Raw genomic sequence first — 23,762 nt, 5'->3', positions numbered from 1 at the left:
AAACAGGGTCCATCGCTCTCACAGCTCAGGCCTTTTGACAGCGTTTTGTCTGGACCAAACTAGTGCATTAGTGATTTTTTTTTTTTGCTTTCCAGAGTGGACATCCAGAGACAAGTCAGCTATAAATTTATGTACCAAAAAGAGAATTATTATTATGGTTTTCATTTGACAATTTAGTAGAAAATGCACATTCAAATATGTATTTATTTCTAAATATTTATATATTTATAATTGTATGTATTGCAAATGCAGTCAGAGAGTTTTACCTTAACACTAATTAATTCATTCATTCATTTATTTATTGACAATAATTAATATATTTATCAATAATTAATAATTTAAAGTAATAATGTTATTTATTTGTTATTTATTAAGATTTTGAATGTTTTTATATTTTTTGTTTAAAGTTTAAGTTTTGTTGTGTGCTTTTGTCATTTTTCATATTTTTAAATTATGTTTTTATTATTATTTTTTTATTCCAGTTTTAGTTATTTTAGATACTTGATTTTGTAAATCAAGTTAAACTAAATGAAGATGAGAAGTTTTAGTTTCAGGTTTAGTTAACTATAATAACACTAATTCAGAGTGCTTAATGTAATAAAAACGTACATGAATAATAGCTTTCTCTACAGTAATGGGAAAGAAAACTTGCTTCAAATGTGCACACTTTTTGACTTCTAAACCTCTAATGGATATTTTCTTCTAATCCCCCTGCCATGAAAACTTCCCGTATTGACCGGAACTTGAGTTCAAATTCATTTGGAGATCACTTTCTGCTGAGTGTATTTGTGGGCATCATTATTACGCTCTAAATGGACCTGAGTCATGCCAGACCTTTGAAGAGCATTATTGTGTTTTGTAGGTTTGCCACATTGGAAAGTAATGGTTTGCTTTTCTACAATGGCCGGTTTAATGAGAAGCACGACTTCCTTGCTTTGGAGATACTGGATGGACAAATGGTTCTTAAATACTCCACAGGTAAAAAAGAATCAATGTGTGTGTTGGGAGTTTAAAAAAAAATCCTGGATCCATGAATGGTCCTAATTTGGGATTACTATGAAAGGGATAATATGAATCTGTTTAAGTTGTGGTGTAAATTTTGTGAGTCTGTTGCTGTAATATCTGTTTCTGATCTCTGTGTGACCTTTGCCACAGGTGAGTCGTCTACTCAGGTGAGTCCATACCTGCCTGGTGGAGTGAGTGATGGCAACTGGCACACCGTTCACATACATTACTACAACAAGGTGAGAATAATAGGTTTTCATTTAATACTTAATTATTCTACTGTTAATATGGGCTTTTTACTATGGATTGTTTTGGTAGTTTTCATATTATTGAATGTAGTTGTGTTCTTTTTATGTTTGTGTACTTATAAGGAAAAAAATTTGTATGTTCCTAGCCAAAGCGAAGTGTGAGCGGTGAGGTTCAGGGTCCGTCCGATGAGAAGGTCGCTGTCTTGAGTGTAGATGACTGTGATACGGCCGTTTCTCTGAGATTTGGCACTCAGCTCGGCAACTACAGCTGTGCTGCACAGGGGAGACAGACCAGCAGCAAAAAGTGAGCGTGCGCACATTCGCACATACACATTTATTTGTTCACTTACACACGTTGGTTTTCCTCAGGAAAAAACACTTAGCATCTCTCTCTCATTCTACAGGTCTTTGGATCTGACTGGCCCGTTGTTTTTGGGTGGAGTTCCTAACCTGCCTGAGAATTTCCCATTTGGTACAAGAGAATTTATTGGCTGCATGAAAGACCTGCACATTGATAACAGACCAGTGGACATGGCAGGATTCATCGCTAATAACGGCACTTTACCTGGTGTGTGTGCGACACAATGTGATGATGGTGACGTCCCGTATCTCTAAGGACATCAACATAGACTACCGTTCAAAAGCTTGGGGTTATTGAAAGAATTTGAATTTAAAAGTAATGGATGCTTTTATTCTGCAATTCATTTTAGCAAAAATTCTATTTCAAATAAATGATGTTCTTTTGAACTGTCTATTTAAAGAATCCGGAAAACAACTATTCATCAGCACAACTGTTATTAACATTGATAATAATAATAAATGTTTCTTGAGCACCAAATCAGCATATTAGAATGATTTCTAAAGGATCATGTGACACTGATGACTAGAGTAATGATGCTGAAAATTAAGCCTTGCCATCACAAAAATAAATTACATTTTAAAATATATTAAAATAGAATAAAATGTGAAAATAAAATTTCACAATATTACTATTTTACTGTATTTTTGATCAAATAAATGCAGCCTTGAATTATACTTAATCCCCAAACCTTTGTACGGTAGTGTATACTTTTGTTAGCGTCTGTGGTAATTTTTGTCCTGTTATTGTCTGCTGTCATGGTGATTGTGCTGTAACTGTCTTTTTTCTGTGATTGGCTACGGCATTTGTGATGTAATGCTCTGTCTTTATTAGGTTGCAGCGCCAAACTGCCTTTCTGTAAATCAAATCCGTGCCAGAATGGCGGCACTTGTCGGGTGAGCTGGGAGACGTTCTCCTGTGACTGCCCTGTTGGATTTGGTGGAAAGGACTGCAGCTTAGGTGCGACATAATTGCAAAAAAAAAGCGTACATACATAAAATATTTCTCTGATGATCTTTAGGTGAATTTTAAATCAGGATGCCAGTATCAAACAGGAACTATTACTAAATGTTAATGTCATGATGACATTTCTGATGGAAATTGTTGGAATGATTCGTCCACAGTGATGTCCCATCCCCATCGTTTCCTTGGAAGCAGTGCGCTGTGGTGGGACCTGAAGAATGAAGTCACCATCACCACACCCTGGTACATGGGGCTGGTGTTCCGCACCAGATCAAAAGAGGGAGTTCTCCTGCAGGCTCAAGCTGGACAGTACACCAACTTAATATTTCAGGTATACTCACTTATAGAAATACATGCAGAAAGGAAAAGAAAGCAACTAGAATAGCTTTAGCCCTTTCAAATGGATTCTCTTCTGCATCTCATTACTAATAAGAATTAACTTAAAAAGACAAAAAAAAAATCCTGCACTGATTTTCTTTTGCGGCTGCCAAGTAACATGTTTGACCACCAAACATATTTAAATTTTGTTATTAAATTCATTTTTCAAATTAGGTTTACAGTTAAATGTTTGGCCACCAAACATATTTAAAATGTTGTATTAAATTCATTTTTTAAATTTACATTTACCTATTTCATTTTGGGGTTTTTTAATTGCATTTGCCATTTAATAAAATGTAAAGGTGCAGTGTAAATTTTAGTGGCAATCTAGTGGTGAGGTTGCGGATTGCAACCGCCCACCGCTCACCCCTCTCTTTCGAACCAGAAGCTATGGTGGCTGACACAGGACAAAGATCTGGTAGTCTGAGACAGAAAAGAGTAGCTAGCGCTCTTTAGAGAACTTTTTTCGTTTAGGGCTACTGTAGAAACATGGCGGCGTAAAATGGTGACTTCACTGTAAGGGGACCTGCGGTGTATGTATATAGAAATGGCTCATTCTAAGGTTATAAAAACATAACGGTTCATTATGTAAGGTCTTTATACACCACTGAAAGCATAGTTATGTATATTATATTGCATTCCTGTCAATAGACCCTCATAAAAATTTCACACTGCACCTTTTAATATAAAAAATTACTGTAATAACCCAATGGTTGTAGCTGGTATTTTAACAAAAATGTTGTAGAGTCACATTAAATAATCTAAATGGTGGAAGGAGGAAGTCCACTTTATTTTAATTACAATTGTAGGAGTAGTTTCTTAATGTGTTTAGCTACTATTTTTCCATAAGCATTTCATTTTCATTTAAATAAAACAATGGAAGAAAAGAAATATTAAAAAGGAATTATGAACCAAGGTTTCCCTGCTGTGTAAAAGCTGTACTTTTCTGCTGATCTCTGGCAATAAGGGAAAACCTGGCCTTGTTTACCTTAAAATATTCAAGGAAATCTTAATTCATTAAGAGCCCGATGAAAGGAAAATATAATCTGTAGGAAACGAACATTTTAACTAGAAGCACAGTGTTAATTAAAATAAATTAGTTTGATATCCCATAGCACTTTGAAGTAGACAGTTTTGCGTCAAACTCCAAAGGCTCCAGATGCTTAGCTGATCAAATATAACTTGCATATCCTATCCAAACGAAATGTGAGGAATTGGGTTATGTGTCTGATTCCAGGTGGTTTCTGGTCAGTTGGTGTTTTCTGTGGCACGGGGTTCGACACGGCCGGTCAGGTTGAGACTGGATCAGGTTCAGGTGTGTGATGGACGCTGGCATGACCTACAGCTCGAGCTCCGCGATGTCAGAAGCGGCAGAGAGACTCGATATGTTGCTACAGTTCGACTGGACTTTGGACTGTATCAGGTACACACACTCACACACAAACACATACACCCACATATAAGTGGTCCACTAACCCCTATTATGTCGCTGACTCACTGTTATAATCCCATGTTGTAATCCATAATCTGGAATATCAGATCCTAATCTTTGTAGATTAAACTACAAATCAGACACAGGTCACTGGTCCAGTGATTAAGCACTGACATACATGCAATGTAATTTAAATGGACTAATTTAATCTCACTTTTTTCTGTCTCTTTCTCCACCTCTCTTCAAATCTCTCTCTATTGCAGGGAACAGTCATTGTTGGGAATGAGATTAATGGTGTAAAGGTGAAGCACCTGCATGTGGGTGGAGTTTTAGGGTCAGGAGAGGTGCAAAATGGAATCCGTGGCTGTATTCAGGTTTGTCTTTGTAATTTTCAGTCATTTTAGCAGTCTGTTTTTATAATAACCTGATATAACCTCATCTGTGCTCACAGCACACTTGTGCAACCTTCTTTAATGTATGAATTATTGGTAGTTATGAATTCCTAATGGGGTCATTACTTTTTAACAAGATGACAATTAGTTGAATAATTAATGAGAACTTAGAGAACAGAGATAATATAAAAGTTCCCTCTTTCAGATGTCAGCAAATATTTTACCAAGTCATTTTCCATTTATAGTCATTATTATAGTTATTGTCATTTTATTGGAAACTAAGGATGTTAATTTTATTAACTGATTATTTATTTAGCTAATGTCAGGTGAAGTGTGTAACACTATTTGTGATGCACAACAAGGCTGAATTTATTTGATCAAAAATACAATAAAATATCTAATATTGTAAAGTATTCCTATTAAATATTATGATATAATATATAATATTTGTAATCACTTTTTTATTTTAATATATATTAAAATGTTATTCATACATGTGATGGCAAAGCTGAATTTTCAGCAGCGATCACTCTAGTCTTTGGTGTCACATGATCCTTCAGAAATCATTTTAATGTGATGATTTGGTGCTCAAGAAATGTATCAGTGTTGAAAACAGTTATTCTGCTGAATGTTTTTGTTTAAAATCATTATATAGGAGTATTACTTTCTTTATAAAAAAATATTAAAACAAAAAGTTTAAACTGTAGTGTACCTGATATGAAGATTGTATGTTTCTAAACAAAATTGTGTCATTGATTTGGGGGCATATTTATGTCTCTATGATTAATGTTTTGGCATATGTCCTCAGGGGGTGCGACTGGGGGTGCGTCCTGATTCCACTGCATTGCCCCGGCCTTCCAGAACCATCAAAGTGGAGACTGGCTGTAATGTTGGCAACCCGTGTAACTCCTCCCCTTGTCCCGTCCACAGCCAATGCACCGATGAATGGGATCGACACACCTGTGTTTGTGAACCAGGTAATAATATGAGTTATGATAATACAGAATGAAAATGTTTCTTATACATACATTTATGTCCAAAAAATGGAGACCACTAGTCAATTTTTTATTACAGTTTATTTAACCAGCATCAGAATTTGTTCACAAATTTACATAATTTAACTTTTTTTTTTTAAATCATTCAGTATCCTAAAACTTTATTTCCAGATATATTCCTAGATATTCAATGTGGTGTTAGATGGCTGCATATATGTATTAATAATGCACTTAGAGGGTCAGTGGTTTCTATGCTGACAGTCAAGATCTGCTTTTGCTGAATGAATTTGTATCTCCCATCATGCCTAAATGAAGATACAGACTCGTTCACTTCATTACCATGCCGTTAGAGTTGCATCAGCCAAGTGTTATTAATAGTGCTGTGCAGAAAAAGAAATCAAAGACTCTCCTCATAAACTCTGAATTAATTTTCCAGACCCCCTCCTGGTAGAGTAAACCCCCACACATGCACACACACACACACACACACACACACACACACACACACACACACACACACACACACACACACACACACACACACACACACACACACACACACACACACACACACACAGTGCATAAGCTAAATTTAAAACAGAAATCTCTCTCTCCTTCTTTTCCTGTTTGTTAGATTCCCATACATAATTTAATTTTTTAAATATGTTTCTGTACTGCAACATGCTAGATGTGTGTTGAATAAATTCACGTTTTCTGAGGGCTTGATTGTAATCTTGTAGTGACTTCTATATCATTCAAACAGTGGAACGCTTCACCAGAAGAGTATATGGTTGTATTACTGCATTCCATTTCTGATTAGTGAGCTTTTCTTCATTCCTCTTAATAGAGTTTGCACACACTTCAATACAGTAGTTCAAACATCTCTCTGCTGAAAGAGAGAGGAAGGGGGTTATTGTGTCTTTTGATCAGTTGTCGTGACGATGGAGGCTTTTCTATATGACTCTGGTGAAGATGAGATCAAGGCTATGCTGTTTTATGTGTTTGTATCGCGAGTGAAATACTTTCTATCCATTTATTTTCTGTTTTATGCCTTACATTCAATAAACATGGATGTGAAGATATGTTTCCTAAAGTATATTTAGTTGTAGATTAAATTGTGGCGTATCTACGTTTCTTTATTATCTTGGATGGGTTTCATTTTTTTTCCATTTATTTGTTCACTTATAATGTTAGTCTTGCTTTATTTTCTCCTTGTTCACTCTTTAAACAGGTATTTTTTTGCTGCCTTTAAGCCATGAGAAATGAGTAACAGCATAAGATGAGGGTTTGATGTCACATCCAATATATTTGGTTCTGCCTCATCTTGCATTACGTTGTTGATCACGAAACACTTCCCTTTGAAGCAACTGTCGAGGTTGAATTGATGTGTTCAGTCATAAAGTTATAGATAGTCATGCCCCAAACTCGTCATTGGTTGAGCCAACTGATAGAAGTCACAGTGATCATATATTTCAGTTAAATAAATATATGAATAGCTTACTTACAGCATCTCTGCATATTAAGCTGAGAAAGTACTTTAACATAGAAAAATCTATGTTTACACTTGACTTGAGGTTTGTGTTGTAACAGTTATTTTTTTCAATTACAGGATTCTATGGTAAAAGCTGCATGGATGCATGTCAGCTAAACCCATGTGAGAATCAAGCAAAGTGTCACAGGAAGCCCAGCTCCTCTCATGGATATATCTGTGACTGTGAGGACAGTCACTACGGACAGTACTGCCAGCACAGGTACACATTCACACACACCACATTCATGTGCAATTACATGAGCACAAATACACACTAAATGTACAAACATGTCACATGTGTACTTGAAATCATTACATTTTGTCCTGTTTCCCAGCAACAATATCTAAACATACTTAAAACAAGACAAATCTAAGCTAAATGAGTTATTTTTCCTTTATTTTTATCCTAAAAAATGTGGTGTGGATTATACATTTAAAAATGCCAATAGGTTAATAAAGATAAATAAAGATAAGGATTTTATAAGATAATAAAGATAAAGGATGATTTTAAAACTGATTTCTGCCGTGTAGCCCAGTTACTCTTATTCTGATCTGTAATCTCGAATAAATTGACAAGCAACTTCCAGTGAGCGATGAACAAAGACTTTAATGATGCATTCAGATTTACGCCTGAGTTTGTGTGTATGTGTGAGAGGGGTTTTTTGTGTGACACTAATCCAATGTTCATGCTTATCCAAAAGGCTGGATCTGTATGCCGGGTAGGTTTGTGCTCATGTTAATGATGCATTTGTTCTGCTTAGCCGCATGTGTGCGTGTGTGCTTAAGGTTTGCTGCCTTTGAACGGATGAAAGTAGACTTAAGTTTGCCGACAGACTGTGACTCATGTGACCCTAAACCAACCCCTACCTCAAACACACACACGCTCAGCTAAATCCTTCACAACAGCGGCAATCTCATCTGCTCTCTTTTATCTGTTGGCTCCATCGCTCTCTCTCTCTGTCATGCTGGCTCGCTCTGTATGTCAGATCTGCCCTAGATACATAGGTATTTGATCAAATCTAACTGTGCGTCTGTTTGTAGGGTCGAGCAGCAATGTCCACGTGGTTGGTGGGGCAGCCCGACATGTGGACCCTGCCACTGTGAAGCAAGCAAAGGCTTTGACACAGACTGCAATAAGACCACTGGACACTGCCACTGCAAGGTATACACAAATTAATATTCTTATATATATATTTATATATTATATAATATACAAAATTACTGATTTGTCTGTACCCTGTGGATTTATCCTAAACCCATTAGAGTTGCAAAGTATGGTTGTGTTCTTATTGAGTGTGTATATACTCTATACACATCCTTTCTGAGGATCAGCTGTCACCGACGTAAAAGCTTTTCCAGCGACCAGCAGCTTCATAAACATGCTGAGTGTTATGCTCCTCAGAGAACACTTTCTTCTGCATTTTTCCTCCATAGAGTATTCACAAACACTCATTTTGCCAGTATGTACAGATAACACTTTCCAGTTTTGTTCTTTAAACGGGACAACTAGTTATAGTCAAAACCAAACATGTATTTTATATATGTAAAGTACGTTTGACTTGGTAATATTTTTAGGAGTAAAAGACTACCACATAAAGTATAGCTGGTCAGGGAAGTGTTAATTGGTTTGTGTGTGTTTAAGTGTAATTAAGAGATTAGAGATGTGTGTTCTTCACTCTGGGGTGCTGTAATAAAGCATTACTCACCCTTACGCTGTACAACACCAGGCTTTTCATTATCCGTATATTACACTCCAACCCCGAAGGAAAACATGAACACATTAAATCTTAAAAGGCTTTTGAAATATACAGTTAAAATTATTTATATTCCGAGCTGTAGCTTATTCTATAAAATGCATGCATGTCAATATTTTTATTATATTATAATTACTATGCTTTGTTATTAAAAAAAATGTATAGTGTAAATGCATGTGTTCATATGGATGTTTATGTGTGCATCAGGAGTTTCATTACCGACGGCGGAACAGTGACGCCTGCCTGCCATGTGACTGCTACCCAGTGGGCTCCTTTTCTAGGTCATGTGACCCTGAGAGCGGCCAGTGCCAGTGCCGACCTGGCGTGATTGGCCGACAGTGCAACATGTGTGACAATCCATTTGCTGAGGTCACACAGACAGGCTGTGAAGGTACATACACTTCCATCCAATCAGTAATCCCTCCATGTTACAAATATTTGTTAATCATTTCCTCTCCCGCTTTTTTCAGTTATCTATGATGGTTGTCCGAAGACCATAACATCAGCAATCTGGTGGCCCAGAACAAAGTTCAACCTGCCTGCTGCTGTCCCTTGTCCCAAAGGATCAGTAGGTGAGTGTGCAGATTCATATCTGCGTCTTTTATGTCTCTTTTTTTAAGTCCATCTAAACCATCAGTTCATTTTTTGAAGGAACTGCAATTCGGCACTGTGATGGAGAGAGAGGATGGCTGGACCCTGATCTGTACAACTGCACCTCTCCTCCTTTTGTCGAGCTAAACACAGCTGTGAGTAGCTATGCTTTCACATTTAAAATCCATTTAGTATGGGCTGTTTCACACCAGTTTTTTTGTTGGTGCAGAAAATATGTATTTTTTTCAGAGTTACAATATTGACCATTTTGTAGAGATGCATGGATATTACAATGATATATAATTTCCATTAATTATTTTCATGTTAGGGCTCATAACCAATAAATATCTGATGTTAAAATTGTATATTTTCAAATTAATTTAGGCAGCATAAAATTATAATGTGCTGTATTAAAAAAATGATCATTTTGATTTTATTTTCTAAAGATTAAAGATAAAAGATGCTCTTAACGTCTTAATAAATTATTATTATTTTTTAAAGTTTTATTTTAATTGAGTGTGACGTGATTAAAAAAAACCTAATTTAAATTAAAAAATGAGCATGCGCAATTTTTAATATCAACCAATAGATTTAATAAATGTCTAACGTTATGGTACCGATATATTATGCATCCCTAATATATATTTTAATAGAGCCTGCAATTTGTAAAATGTTTAGTAGGATTTGGCCTTTGAGAATAATTACAAATACATGTAATGATCATATTTATATAAAATCCACAAATCATTAATCTACACAAAATTAAACCAAAAGCGTTGTTTCAGACACAAGTTGTGTGAAACAGAGATAAGGTCCATCATCATGTTCTCAGAGTGATGCATACAGTACTGAAGCTCCTTGTCTACATTATATAACCATCTTTTCAATGTGTGTGTGTTTGTGTGTGTGTGTGTGTGTGTGTGTGTAGCTGGAGGCCGTAGAAAGAAATGAGACAGAACTCAGTACCATCATTGAGAAAAAACTGGCCCATCAGCTTCGAGATGTCACTGAGGCAACGACCCGTCTCTATGGCAATGACCTTCAGATAGCCGAGCGACTGCTGTCTCGACTCTTGACCTTTGAGAGCCTCCAGTCGGGCTTCGGTTTGACAGCCACTCAGGATGCACATTTCAATGAGGTGTGCATTACCTTAGGGAACCGATGAATAGATGGAAATTTGAGATTCAAATTTTATTGAGATAAAAAGACTAGTTGATTAATGTCTCGTTCTGTTCCGTCTCTCACACTGTGTCTCTGTCTGCAGAATGTGTTACGAGGCTGTAGTGTTTTGTTGGGTCCGGGCAGTGCTGCGTTGTGGAGGGGTCAAAGTTCAGGTCAGAACGGAGCGGCGGGATTGGCCGATCTGTTGGAGCAGTACACCCGCATACTAGCCCAGAACATGAAACAGACCTACCTCAATCCTGTTGCACTCGTCGCCCCAAACATCGGTCAGCATCAATACACAACAAACACATACACAAACATTCAAGTTTAAAAAAATAAAGTAATACTTTAATTCAGCAAAAACACATTAAATTGATCTAAAGACATAGTAAAGACATTTATAATGTTACAAAATATTTCTACTTCAAATAAATGCTGCTTTTTTGATTCTTTCTATTCATCAAAGAATCCTGAAAAAAACTGATAATAATCGTAAGTATTACTTGAGCACCAAATCATCATGTTAGATTTATTTCTGATGGGTTTTGAGTCAGTTTAAAATTCTTGACTGACCTCTCTGAATATCATTTTAAGATTAAAAAAAAAAATATTCCTGATTTTTTTTTTTAATTGCATTTACAATATTTGAAGTATTTCTGTTTATTTGTTAATTTTTTTGTTTGTTTGTGAAGGTATATATAATGCTATAATGTTATTATTAGTGATAATAATGATATATACTAAAATAGTCATAATTAATAAAATAAAATTATGGTAGCAAGTTTCACAACATTGTGAAAGTCAAAGAGATTTTAACAAGGATAAAGCAGCATAAAACTCTCTCTCTCTCTCTCTCTCTCTCTCTCTCTCTCTCTCTCTCCCTCTATCTATCTATCTATCTATCTATCTATCTATCTATCTATCTATCTATCTATCTATCTATCTATATATATATATATATATATATATATATATATATATATATATATATATATATATATATATATAAAATCAGTTATTAAATATAAATCCTCACTTTGAATGTATCCTGGTAAAATTATATTTTTAATACATTTATTTCAAATCATTAAATGATGTGTTGGTCATTTTAAAGTGATGGACATAATACTTTAAATGGTGTGTGGCATGTTGTTTCAAACCAGTAAATATGAATTTTGTATGTGAAAAGCAAAGCATTTCAACTGAGGAAAGCTTTATCAACTGATGGTAAGAAAAAAGTAAATATTGGAAATATTCGGTCTTGTGCCGTTTGAGATACTGCTGAGAAAGTTCAATGTGAGACTAACACCTGCAGTGCGCACCTATGGTAAGATCTGCAGAAACTGCAACTGCAGCACTACAGAGAGCAGATAGTTCACACAGTGTGTGTGATTGTGTGTTGCAGTCCTGATTCTGGATCGTGTTGACAACCACACACATGTGCGGCGACGGTTTCCACGATATCACAGTTCTCCATTCCGAGGTCAAGTGCTTTGGGATGCGCACACACATGTTGTGCTGCCCCCTGCTGCATTAGTGCCACAGCGCAACATCTGTAAGTCACGCACATGCTCTTAAAGTCCATTTAATAGATTAAAAAGCATTGAGCAAGAAGTCTGTGTGTTTAGTTTCAGCTCCATCTCCTGCTGGCCCTGTGAACCTGTTGACCAATCAGACACTTGAAGCGACGACAGCACGACGTTCTTTGTCACTACAAGAGGCGCCTGTCTCCATTGTCATCCTCCTCATCTATCGAAGCCTGGGGGCCGCACTTCCTTCTAAATATCACACTGACCGTCGTGGGGTCAGGTTAGAAATGGAAAACCAAAGATCACTTCAGAGTCAGATAATGTGCCTATATGTGAGTGTGATCGTCTTTCTAACCATGTACGCACATCTCTGCAGGTTACCCAGACACCCTGTGTTGAACTCGCCTGTGGTGAGTGTGTCTGTGTATAATAACCAGACGTTCGTGGAGGGTTTTCTGGACACTCCAGTCTTGCTGGAGTTTCGTCTTCTGGAGACCAGCAACCGCAGCAAACCGCTGTGTGTGCAGTGGAATCACAGCAGCCCGTGAGTGTGTCCTTATTTACTCAATCTAATGTCTAAAGAACAAATAAAACCACTATTGAAGCACCAAATCATGACAAAATCCTTCTTACATTACCCTAAAAAACAAAAGTTTGGAATAATTAAGATTTTTTTAAATTAATATGCTAATCTGGTGATCAAATTGATGCAAATTGGATTTTAAAAAAAAGTTACTACTTTTTAAAACTACTTAATATTTTTTGTAGAAACTGTGATGAATTTTTATTCAGGATTCTTTGATGAATAGAAATGATCAATAGAGCGTTTTTTTTTTTAAAATATATAAATCTTTGTAATATTATAAATATCTTTACTGTCACTTTTGCTCAATTTAAAGGAAATGTATGTAAGATTGTGGCCAAAACTGGTACTTTAATCACTTTCAAATGACTGTAGAGTGGTGTATCCCCTCCCCCTCCCCCCTGACTCGAGGTTGCCAGATAGGCTGCAGGATCCAGCTGGAACATCTGTGGTAACTAGAGCAGATCTGGCAACATGGATGCCGAAACACTACTGACTTCGTGATTGGTAGATAGGTGGAGGGTGGAGCTTCAGGCCAAAACACAACATGTCAACATTAACATCAGTTGAGGACTGCTACAACAACTTTTAAATGACAATGTTCTGGCCTGACTACTGTTGTCAGTGATATAAGTATTTGAAATTAACATGATTTCCTAATGTCTAGTGACATATCAGGGCCATTTTATGATTCATCGAAACACATTTCTTGCACACAACTCCTTTAAAGCATTGGTCTCAAACTCAATTCCTGGAAGGCTACAGCTCTCCACAGTTTAGCTCCAACCAGCTTTAACTCACTCCTGCTTGTATGTTTCTAGTAATCCCCAAGACCTTGATTAGCTGGATCAGGTGTGTTTGATTAGGGTTGGAGCAAAACTATGCAGAAGAGTGGCCCTCCAGGAACTGAGTTTGAGACCACTGCTTTAAAGGGTCCTTGCCTAATACAAATATTAATTTATACTTTTTTCTATCTTATCCCAAACTTTTAATGGTAGTGTATCACGATTTCCACAAATATATTAAGCAGCAAAAACCATTTTACCCATTGATAATAATAAGACATGTTTTTGAGCACCAAATCATCATATTAGAATCATCATATTAGAAAGCATGCAGCTTTGCCATGTCTAATGACATTTTTGTCTAATTGTAAATATTTCACAATATTACCAACTTGAATAAATGCATACTTGGTGAGTATAACAGACAACAAAATATTTTTTTTAAACCTTACCGACCCACATTTTGAACTGCCGTGTATATTGTTATTGTAAGGAATAGACAATAAATACCCTGAATGTGTGTTTTCAGTGTATCAGCAGGAGGCTGCTGGACTGTGAGGGACTGTAGTGTGGTCTATAGGAACATGTCACATGTTCGCTGTCAGTGCCACAAACTTGGAACATTTGGAGTCCTTATGGACAGCTCACAGAGAGAGGTACAGTACGCACATAAACACACAGGAAAAAATCAAGGCCACATAACTACTAAACCGCTATTCTTCACAAAAAGACACATTTTCCATGTTTTCAAGAACACAGTACTATATAGCAGCAGGATGTTCCATAGCGACATCTCCTTCAGCACAATCATCACTGCTAATACATTTTTCCTTCTCTCTCTCTCTCTTTTTTTCTAAGCAGCAGTTAGAGGGTGACCTGGAGACCCTCGCCATAGTAACATACTCCTCGCTCTCAGTTTCCATGGCGGCGTTGTTGCTAACAGTGTTGGTTTTATCGTGCCTGAGGGGACTGAAATCAAACACACGCAGCATTCATTCCAACATGGCTGCGGCTACTCTACTTTCCCACCTCACATACCTGCTGGGCATCAACCAGACAGAACAACAGGTCAGAGAAGAGAGATGTCTGAGTGTGTGTCTGAATCTAAATGTGGGTTAGTGAGACAAAGAAAGTTTGAGTGGGCTCGAACACAAAAACAGTCTGTAGTTTACTTTGTGCTGAACATACATTGTTAATTGTAGATCTATCTATCTATCTATCTATCTATCTATCTATCTATCTATCTATCTATCTATCTATCTATCTATCTATCTATCTATCTATCTATCTATCTATCTATCTATCTATCTATCTATCTATCTATCTATCTATCTATCTATCTATCTATCTATCTATCTATCTATGTGCGCACGCTCAGAAAAGCGCAAGTGAAAACCGTGCATAAGTACACAAATGAAATGTTAAACCGGCAAGGCTTTAAAACGCATGCAATGTATAAACTTTCATGATTGTGAATAACTATAGCGTTCCGTGAGTATAACTCTACCACTAACGCGTGATGTGATTGTGTGTCGCGTTGTTCAGTATATTGGGATGGAGGAAAATTATAGAATTTGTAGAAAAATAATTAATTAATTGCAAAACGGGGGGTGGGGGGGGGGGGGGGGTGGGGGGGGGGGGGGGGGTTGACACTTCACAAGCGTGTATTGAACCATGAATGCTGTACAGAACGTTTCAATATTATATTGAGAATTGTGGCATCCCTAGTATAAATATTTAATCATATGACTTTTAAAAATATATATTTTTAAATACCAAGATCCTAAAACAATGTGGTCTTAGGCATTTGGTGCCCACCTTACATTTTACAGCTTTTATAAAGCCAAGTGTAACAGCAGGTATTAAAGATTATGAATAGTTCAATAGAAAGCGAGCTGATTGTCAGGATAAAACACAAGGCAGCTTGAATATGATTTGTCATTCAGAAACCGACATAACAGCCATTAGTGTAATATGGTCCAAAAACCACTTACACCACACAGTGAGTTCGGAAACAGATGTTATTAAATACTTTTTCTGTCACAGACGCTCTCTCCGTGTCTCTCTTCTCCTCAGAAAGACACTCACACATTCTTTCTCTTTCTAAAGCAGGTTAACACCATTTTTAACGGAAATTATTCTCTAGAGTGCAAACCACTCACACTAAAAGCCTGTTACTGCTGAGTTCATTAATTTCAACTGCTGGGCTGGGATGTGGGTGTGTGTCTGTGTTCATTCATAATTCATCTTCTCTCTCAGACATTGACTTTGCTTGTGTGTATTGATTTTAGACCTTATATTCTCTTTTTTTTTTTGGACATTTAGAGCATAGAGTATTCAGTAAAGGACATGAATGGGATCAGGAACTGCTTTGAGCTGAACGTGAACTCACAACACCTGACTGAGCACCTCAGCTCAATAAGTGAGAACACGTGTGCCAACCACTAGTTCTCAAACCGGTCCTGGTGAAACGCTGCATATTTTGTATGCCTCCATTATCTGACACACCCTCATTAGGTATGTTAGATAAGGCAGACATACAAAATGTGGACAGGTTTGAAAACCGCTGCACTAGGCCGCTCAATTATCATTCTCTCAGTGCTATGGCTATGAATTGAATTATCAGTATGTTAACTCTGTGTCATTCATGAGAGCGCAGAAATTACGTTGCAGTGCAAGATCATTTCATTTATGCACTCAACAGACAACAACAATGTTCAACGCTGCAAAGATTATTTGCAAAAATGTAATGCTGTATCAACGCTTTAATCTCGACTGCTGTAATTGTAAATACATCATGAAGTATTTCAAAATAGCTCCTCATGTAATACTTAAGGTTTTGTGTGTTGTGGCTTCACAAATGCTTTGCTGCATACCTCGGATGCTCTTCTATTAGCTTGAATCAGTCAGCCCATTCCACTCTGACCTCTAGCATCAACAAGGCATTTTCCCCCACAGGACTGCCACATACTGGATGTTTTCCTTTTTCACACCATTCTTTGTAAACCCTAGAAATGGTTGTGCGTTAAAATCCAAGTAACTGAGCAGATTGTGAAATACTCATACCAGCCCGTCTGGCACCAACAACCATGCCATGCTCAAAATGGCTTAAATCACCTTTCTTTCCCATTCTGACATTCAATTTGGAGTTCGGGAGATCTTGGAGTCTTGACCAGGACCACACCATTAAATGCATTGAAGCAACTGCCATGTGATTGGTTGATTAGATAATTGCTTTATAAATTGAACAGGTGTTCGTAATAACCCTTTAGGTGAATTTATATATCCAATCCAATATGCAGATGTGCTGGTTTATGTTCTTTTTTCTAATTGATTTATTGTCTCTGGTTGGTGCAGTTCCTGTGCACAGTGGTTGCAATTCTGCTCCATTACTTCTTCATGTCGGCATTTGCGTGGCTGTTTGTGGAAGCGCTGCATATTTACCGCATGCAGACTGAAGTGAGAAACATCAACTATGGAGCCATGAGATTCTACTATGCTATTGGGTGGGGAGTCCCTGCTATCATTACAGGTATGTACACACACACACACACACACACACACACACACACACACACACACACACACACACACACACACACACACACTGTATGCTTTCATATATATACAGGTCCTTCTAAAAAAATTAGCATATTGTGATAAAGTTCATTATTTTCCATAATGTAATGATAAAAATTAAACTTTCATATATTTTAGATTCATTACACACCAACTGAAATATTTCAGGTCTTTTATTGTTTTAATACTGATGATTTTGGCATACAGCTCATGAAAACCCAAAATTCCTATCTCAAAAAATTAGCATATTTCATCTGACCAATAAAAGAAAAGTGTTTTTAATACAAAAAAAAGTCAACCTTCAAATAATTATGTTCAGTTATGCAGTCAATACTTGGTCGGGAATCCTTTTGCAGAAATGACTGCTTCAATGCGGCGTGGCATGGAGGCAATCAGCCTGTGGCACTGCTGAGGTGTTATGGAGGCCCAGGATGCTTCGATAGCGGCCTTAAGCTCATCCAGAGTGTTGGGTCTTGCGTCTCTCAACTTTCTCTTCACAATATCCCACAGATTCTCTATTGGGTTCAGGTCAGGAGAGTTGGCAGGCCAATTGAGCACAGTAATACCATGGTCAGTAAACCATTTACCAGTGGTTTTGGCACTGTGAGCAGGTGCCAGGTCGTGCTGAAAAACAAAATCTTCATCTCCATAAAGCTTTTCAGCAGATGGAAGCATGAAGTGCTCCAAAATCTCCTGATAGCTAGCTGCATTGACCCTGCCCTTGATAAAACACAGTGGACCAACACCAGCAGCTGACATGGCACCCCAGACCATCACTGACTGTGGGTACTTGACACTGGACTTCAGGCATTTTGGCATTTCCTTCTCCCCAGTCTTCCTCCAGACTCTGGCACCTTGATTTCCGAATGACGTAAAATTTGCTTTCATCCGAAAAAATCCTTTGAACCACTGAGCAACAGTCCAGTGCTGCTTCTCTGTAGCCCAAAAGTGGCTTGACCTGGGGAATTCGGCACCTGTAGCCCATTTCCTGCACACGCCTGTGCACGGTGGCTCTGGATGTTTCTACTCCAGACTCAGTCCACTGCTTCCGCAGGTCCCCCAAGGTCTGTAATCGGTCCTTCTCCACAACCTTTCTGAGGGTCCGGTCACCTCTTCTCATTGTGCAGCGTTTTTTGCCGCACTTTTTCCTTCCCACAGACTTCCCACTGAGGTGCCTTGATACAGCACTCTGGGAACAGCCTATTCGTTCAGAAATTTCTTTCTGTCTTACCCTCTCGCTTGAGGGTGTCAATGATGGCCTTCTGGACAGCAGTCAGGTCGGCAGTCTTACCCATGATTGCGGTTTTGAGTAATGAACCAGGCTGGGAGTTTTTAAAAGCCTCAGGAATCTTTTGCAGGTGTTTAGAGTTAATTAGTTGATTCAGATGTTTAGGTTAATAGCTCGTTTAGAGAACCTTTTCATGATATGCTAATTTTTTGATTTTGGGTTTTCATGAGCTGTATGCCAAAATCATCAGTATTAAAACAATAAAAGACCTGAAATATTTCAGTTGGTGTGCAAGGAATCAAAAATATATTAAAGTTTAATTTTTATCATTACATTATGGAAAATAATGAACGTTATCACAATATGCACATTTTTTGAGAAGGACCTGTATATATATGCTCTGTGTATGTGTGTTGCAGGGCTGGCAGTTGGTTTGGATCCAGAAGGGTACGGCAACCCAGATTTCTGCTGGATCTCCATGTACGATAAGCTCATGTGGAGCTTTGCGGGACCGGTTAGCGTCGTCATACTGGTATTACGATTTTCATTGTGTTTATGTGTGTTGTTTGTCTCATATAAAAGATCTTTATGCGTCTTTCTATTTCTCGCTCTGTGTTTTGTATGTGTGTGGTAAAACATTCTCTCTCTCTCTCTCTCTCTCTCTCTCTCTCTCTCTCTCTCTCTCTCTCTCTCTCTCTCTCTCTCTCTCTCTCTTTCTTACAGATGAATGGTGGGATGTTTTTAATGGTCCTGCGCATGACGTGCAACCCCACTCAGAAGGAGATAAAAAAGCTGCCTGTGATGTAAGTACAGCATGCATGTGTTCAGGAACATTTCATACGGAAAGTGGGACTGGGGACTTTAAAAAACTTTTCTTCATGAATATGAATTAGCTGACTTAATGCACCCAACTGATTTAATTAAGAGGAAGGAAAGTGAGCAGTTTTCTTTACACCCCAGTCAAGTAAAACAAATATCTAAAAATAATTGTTATTATAATGCTTTATATTATATGAATATATTTAATATTATTTATTTGTATATGATATAATGTTATTATAATATTTTATTAATAATAATAATTTACTATTATTATTATTATTATTATTATTGTTTATTTTCTGCCATTTGTAATGTTTTAATTGTTATAATGGTAGTTTCTTCCCTGCAATTTATGAGTGTTTTCAGCACATAATTAATGCTTTTTCATCTGTTTACTTATATATTAATTGCTTTTATTTTTTTATTTATTTTATCTCTCTCTTTTCTCAGTTCTACTATCCGCAGTGCCTTCCTCCTGTTATTGTTGAGTTCTTGTGTTTGGTTGTTTGGTCTAATGGCCGTTAATAACAGTGTGTTGGCGTTCCACTACCTGTTCATTGTCCTCTGTTGCATACAGGTAAGTGTGTACTGGCTTTTACACATCTTTTTCTTTGGTGTGGGTGCTTGAGTTTGTTCGTTTTTAGCTGTGAACTTTAATAACTGTATCCAATGTAATGTATGTAATGTTAATCTCCTACTCGCTTGTCTCAGGGTTTGGCTGTACTGTTGGTTTTTACTCTCCTGAACTCAGAGGTGCAGGAGGCCTGGAAACTGGCCTGCCTGGGCAAGAAAAGCCCAAGTGAAGAACCTCCCAGACCTCCACAGATTACAGTTAGTGAAAATAAACACACATATTAACATATGACCCCCCCACTCCATGCACAGTTACACACACACAAACCCATATTTGAACCCATGGAGTGAAAATAAGCAAGTGGATTTGTAACCTGCTCTGTGTGTGCAGGGCCAAAACCCATACAACAGCGCCTCCCTGCTGGAGCAGAGCGGATTACACCGCATCACGCTTGGAACTTCAACTATCTCATCAGTCAGCAGTGCAAGGTCTGTCAACACATCAATTCAAGTTTTACTATTTTTAATATTATACCTCAAAATAAACACATTTTAATACAAGGGAGGATTATGATATAAAAGAAATAACATGATAACAGTTTACAATAAGGTTCAATTTGTTAACATTAGCTTAACCATGTAAACTATCAAAAGTTAATGTAATATATATGATAATTAATTCAATTCATTTCTAATTCATGTAATTTTAATTCATTTAACGTTTTGTAACTCTGAACTGTTTTCTTATGCTGATAATATACACTATCATTTAAGTCTGTGGTCTGTTTTTTTCTTTAAAATATATTTTTTTTTATTCAGCACTAACTGACTAAAAATCTGCTTCAAAATAAATGCTTTATTTCAAGCTTTCTATTCATTACATTTCCTCAGAAATATCAAGTAGAACTTCATTTAACATTTTAAATAATACAAAATATTTCCTGAGCAGCAAAACAGCATATTAAAAAGATTTATGAAGGATCATGTGACACTGAAGACTGGAGTCATCACAGTAATACATATATCAAAATAGATTATAATTTTTTTTTGTAAAGTCTAAATTGTAATTCATGTATTTTTGTTATATTATTTGACAGTGTATATCATTGTAAACTATATTATGAACTGTGAAAACCAATGTAAAGTGTATTTGTATTGCTATGTAACGTAATGCTGATGCATTAAAAAGCATTAAAAGTGGAGGTATTCTTTGTTTTCCTCAGGGAGAATCTCTTGGCACGGCAGACTCTCGAACACACTCTTGCTCACACAGGGGCCACTGACCTGGACGTGGCAATGTTCCATCGCAACGGAGGTACACTAATACACAATAACCTGCATGCATGTACGTATTCACACACACAACACTCACTCAGTCCTTAACTGCTCGCTATTCGTTCTTGTTTTGTAAAATGATAGTGTTCGCGAGTGGCCTTCTCTGTCAGAATTAGTGACATTTAGTTTCTCTTCTTCTTTCGTTCCTGTTACTGTGTCTGCCTGTCAGGTGAGGACTCAGACTCTGATTCTGATCTCTCACTGGAGGAGGAGAGGAGTTTGTCCATCCCATCATCGGAGAGCGAGGACAATGTGCGCCTGCGTGGACGCATCCAGCGACGCTTCAAACGTACTGGTCATGGTGAACGTTTACTCACAGAAGCCTCCCACAATGGTGGAAAAGGTACGATATATCATTGCTGCAGATGCCTATAGTAATATTGATAGTGAGGCCAAAGGAGTGTAAAAAATAGTTTCATGATTCCCAACTGTTAGTGTATGGAACTGTTTATGTGTCAGATCTGGATGGCAATGACCTGCTCTCCTATTGGCCAGCGCTGGAAGGCTGTGAGGCGCACTCTCTACAGAAATGGGGCTCAGAGCGCCGCCTAGGGGGAGACTACAGCAAGGACGCAGCTAATAACAACCAGCCAGATGCAGCGCTGACCAGTGGAGATGAGAACGGGCTCACACACAGACACCGCAAGGGTGAGGCACAAATCTATATATAACTTGGACACAGTTTCCTCTGATAACAAATCACTCTAAAATTGTGATGCAGACGCATGCATTTTCTGTGAAGCTGCTTTGAGGTGAAATTAATTGTGAAAAGTGCTATACAAATGAATGTGAATTGAATTGATTTCATGTGTCGTTAACCATATTTAACTATTTTTAACCTATTTTTACATTCAGATTACCATCTCCCCTCATCTAATCTTAATGTTAATCTTTAAAAAAAATGAATGATTAAATAACACTACTTTACTGGCTATTGGCCAATACCAGAGTTATTTTAGTTAACTTGATGTTCTTAAATAACTAATAATAAAATAAAATGAATAAAAATGTATAGACATTATAAAAATGGTAAAACAGAACATATAAAAATGAAAATGAATTCATAATAAGTATAAGATATTTATGGATTTTTATTTATTTATCAGCTTATTTCCCCTATTTTTACCTTTAGATTACCTTTCTGTCATCTAACACTTACTTAAATTTAATCTTAAAAGGTAACACTTTAAAATGTACACTTTAGCAAATCTCAGAATCAATATCCATTTTTCATACTGCACATTATAATGTTGTGAGCTAATTTCACTGAGCATTTAGTGTCAATATTTTTTAATATATTTACCTTTTTTTTAATATTCCATATTTTAGAAATAAAATAATAATAAAAAAACAATAATAAAATTCAATAGTATAAACCTACACATTCTATAAATCTTAATTATATTACAATAGTTATCTGCAATCTGCTTATTGTTATCAGACGTTTAATATTGGTAAAATCTGAATTTTAATATGATATATTTTATATTTATTCATTAATTTCTCAGGAATCCTGAAGAATCGTCTGGGCTGCCCTCCTGCTCTGCAGGGCCTGTCTGCTGTGGGTCGTGCCCCCAGCGAGATGTCTTGGTACAGGACATCTACATTGGGTCACAGAGGCGTCCCAGCTGCCTCCTACGGTCGTATGTACTCTGGTACTGGCTCACTGTCCCAACCCGCTTCCCGACACTCTTCCCGCGAACACCTGGATTCACTTGCGCGACGACAACGTTCCCGTGACAACCTTGACCTGTTGCCGCGACGACGTGAGTTTGGTGCTGAGCACCTGGGTGGGTCCAGAGAGAGGCTGGGCCCTGTTCACAGTATCCATGCCTCCAGGGAGGATCTGGTGGGCAGGGGTGGTATGGTGGGTTTAATGGGGGCAGAGGGTTCGTTGAGTGGATCGAGAACACAGCTTAACACTCTAACGAGGCAGCAGGCCTCTCGGGAGCACCTCGGAGGGGCTCTCATGAGCAGTCGGTCCCGGGAGCAGTTGGAGTCTAACGGTGGAGCACAGCCCTGCAGGGAGTGGCTGAGAACCCTGCCGCCCCGACAGCTCTCACACCCCGAGCCGCACCCACCCTCCTCACCCCCTCCACCGATCACAGAAGAACCCCAAGAAACCCTGCCTTCTCGACGTGGTCGCCTAGACTCCGCCCCCCCATGTAGGTACCCAACATCTGCAGCTGCACCCGGAGCCCCATCCAGTCGCCCGCCCTCTAGTGAACACCTGGATATCCTTTCCTCCATACTCGCCTCCTTCAGCTCCTCTGTCTTAACCCCGCCCCCTAACCCTGCCTCGGCAGGCCCCTCCCCTTCCCCGCCTCCTCTCTCTGCAAGCATCTCTGAAGTGTCACCTGACTCTGAGTAAGTCCAGCCGAGATTTTGCCTCAGTGTGTGTCCATTTATATTCCGCATTGTTTTATGGTCATCCTTTGTTGTGTTCTCATGAAACGTATTAGTTCTGTCCTTGTAATGATATGAAGATGCAACTTTTTTTGCTGTGAACTGAAAGTT

At 37.7% G+C, this 23,762-nt stretch overlaps 1 protein-coding gene across 3 annotated transcripts in view; it reads left to right on the top strand.

The window, feature by feature from the left end:
- The window catches only part of celsr3 (cadherin, EGF LAG seven-pass G-type receptor 3), a 56,243-nt gene that overhangs the window by 30,327 nt on the left and 2,154 nt on the right, over positions 1-23,762 (top strand). The window contains exons 5-35 of one of the 3 annotated variants that reach the window (XM_067413683.1): positions 863-978; positions 1,156-1,244; positions 1,400-1,557; positions 1,658-1,821; positions 2,446-2,571; positions 2,736-2,905; positions 4,190-4,375; positions 4,648-4,758; positions 5,585-5,753; positions 7,381-7,522; positions 8,344-8,464; positions 9,264-9,447; positions 9,527-9,628; positions 9,708-9,802; positions 10,576-10,785; positions 10,912-11,095; positions 12,217-12,366; positions 12,440-12,620; positions 12,717-12,884; positions 14,238-14,364; positions 14,570-14,776; positions 17,066-17,240; positions 18,935-19,047; positions 19,239-19,318; positions 19,788-19,914; positions 20,049-20,168; positions 20,302-20,399; positions 21,134-21,255; positions 21,415-21,588; positions 21,705-21,893; positions 22,754-23,612. In XM_067413683.1, coding sequence (XP_067269784.1) covers positions 863-978; positions 1,156-1,244; positions 1,400-1,557; positions 1,658-1,821; positions 2,446-2,571; positions 2,736-2,905; positions 4,190-4,375; positions 4,648-4,758; positions 5,585-5,753; positions 7,381-7,522; positions 8,344-8,464; positions 9,264-9,447; positions 9,527-9,628; positions 9,708-9,802; positions 10,576-10,785; positions 10,912-11,095; positions 12,217-12,366; positions 12,440-12,620; positions 12,717-12,884; positions 14,238-14,364; positions 14,570-14,776; positions 17,066-17,240; positions 18,935-19,047; positions 19,239-19,318; positions 19,788-19,914; positions 20,049-20,168; positions 20,302-20,399; positions 21,134-21,255; positions 21,415-21,588; positions 21,705-21,893; positions 22,754-23,612 — 5,217 coding nt within the window. The remainder of the gene's footprint in view (positions 1-862; positions 979-1,155; positions 1,245-1,399; positions 1,558-1,657; positions 1,822-2,445; positions 2,572-2,735; positions 2,906-4,189; positions 4,376-4,647; positions 4,759-5,584; positions 5,754-7,380; positions 7,523-8,343; positions 8,465-9,263; positions 9,448-9,526; positions 9,629-9,707; positions 9,803-10,575; positions 10,786-10,911; positions 11,096-12,216; positions 12,367-12,439; positions 12,621-12,716; positions 12,885-14,237; positions 14,365-14,569; positions 14,777-17,065; positions 17,241-18,934; positions 19,048-19,238; positions 19,319-19,787; positions 19,915-20,048; positions 20,169-20,301; positions 20,400-21,133; positions 21,256-21,414; positions 21,589-21,704; positions 21,894-22,753; positions 23,613-23,762) is intronic. The other 2 variants (XM_067413684.1, XM_067413685.1) reach the window with 2 other exon arrangements.

The sequence above is a fragment of the Pseudorasbora parva genome, chromosome 13 (assembly GCF_024679245.1).
Source record: "Pseudorasbora parva isolate DD20220531a chromosome 13, ASM2467924v1, whole genome shotgun sequence".
Lineage (NCBI taxonomy): Eukaryota > Metazoa > Chordata > Actinopteri > Cypriniformes > Gobionidae > Pseudorasbora > Pseudorasbora parva.
This window is presented reverse-complemented; position numbering and strand designations above follow the sequence as displayed.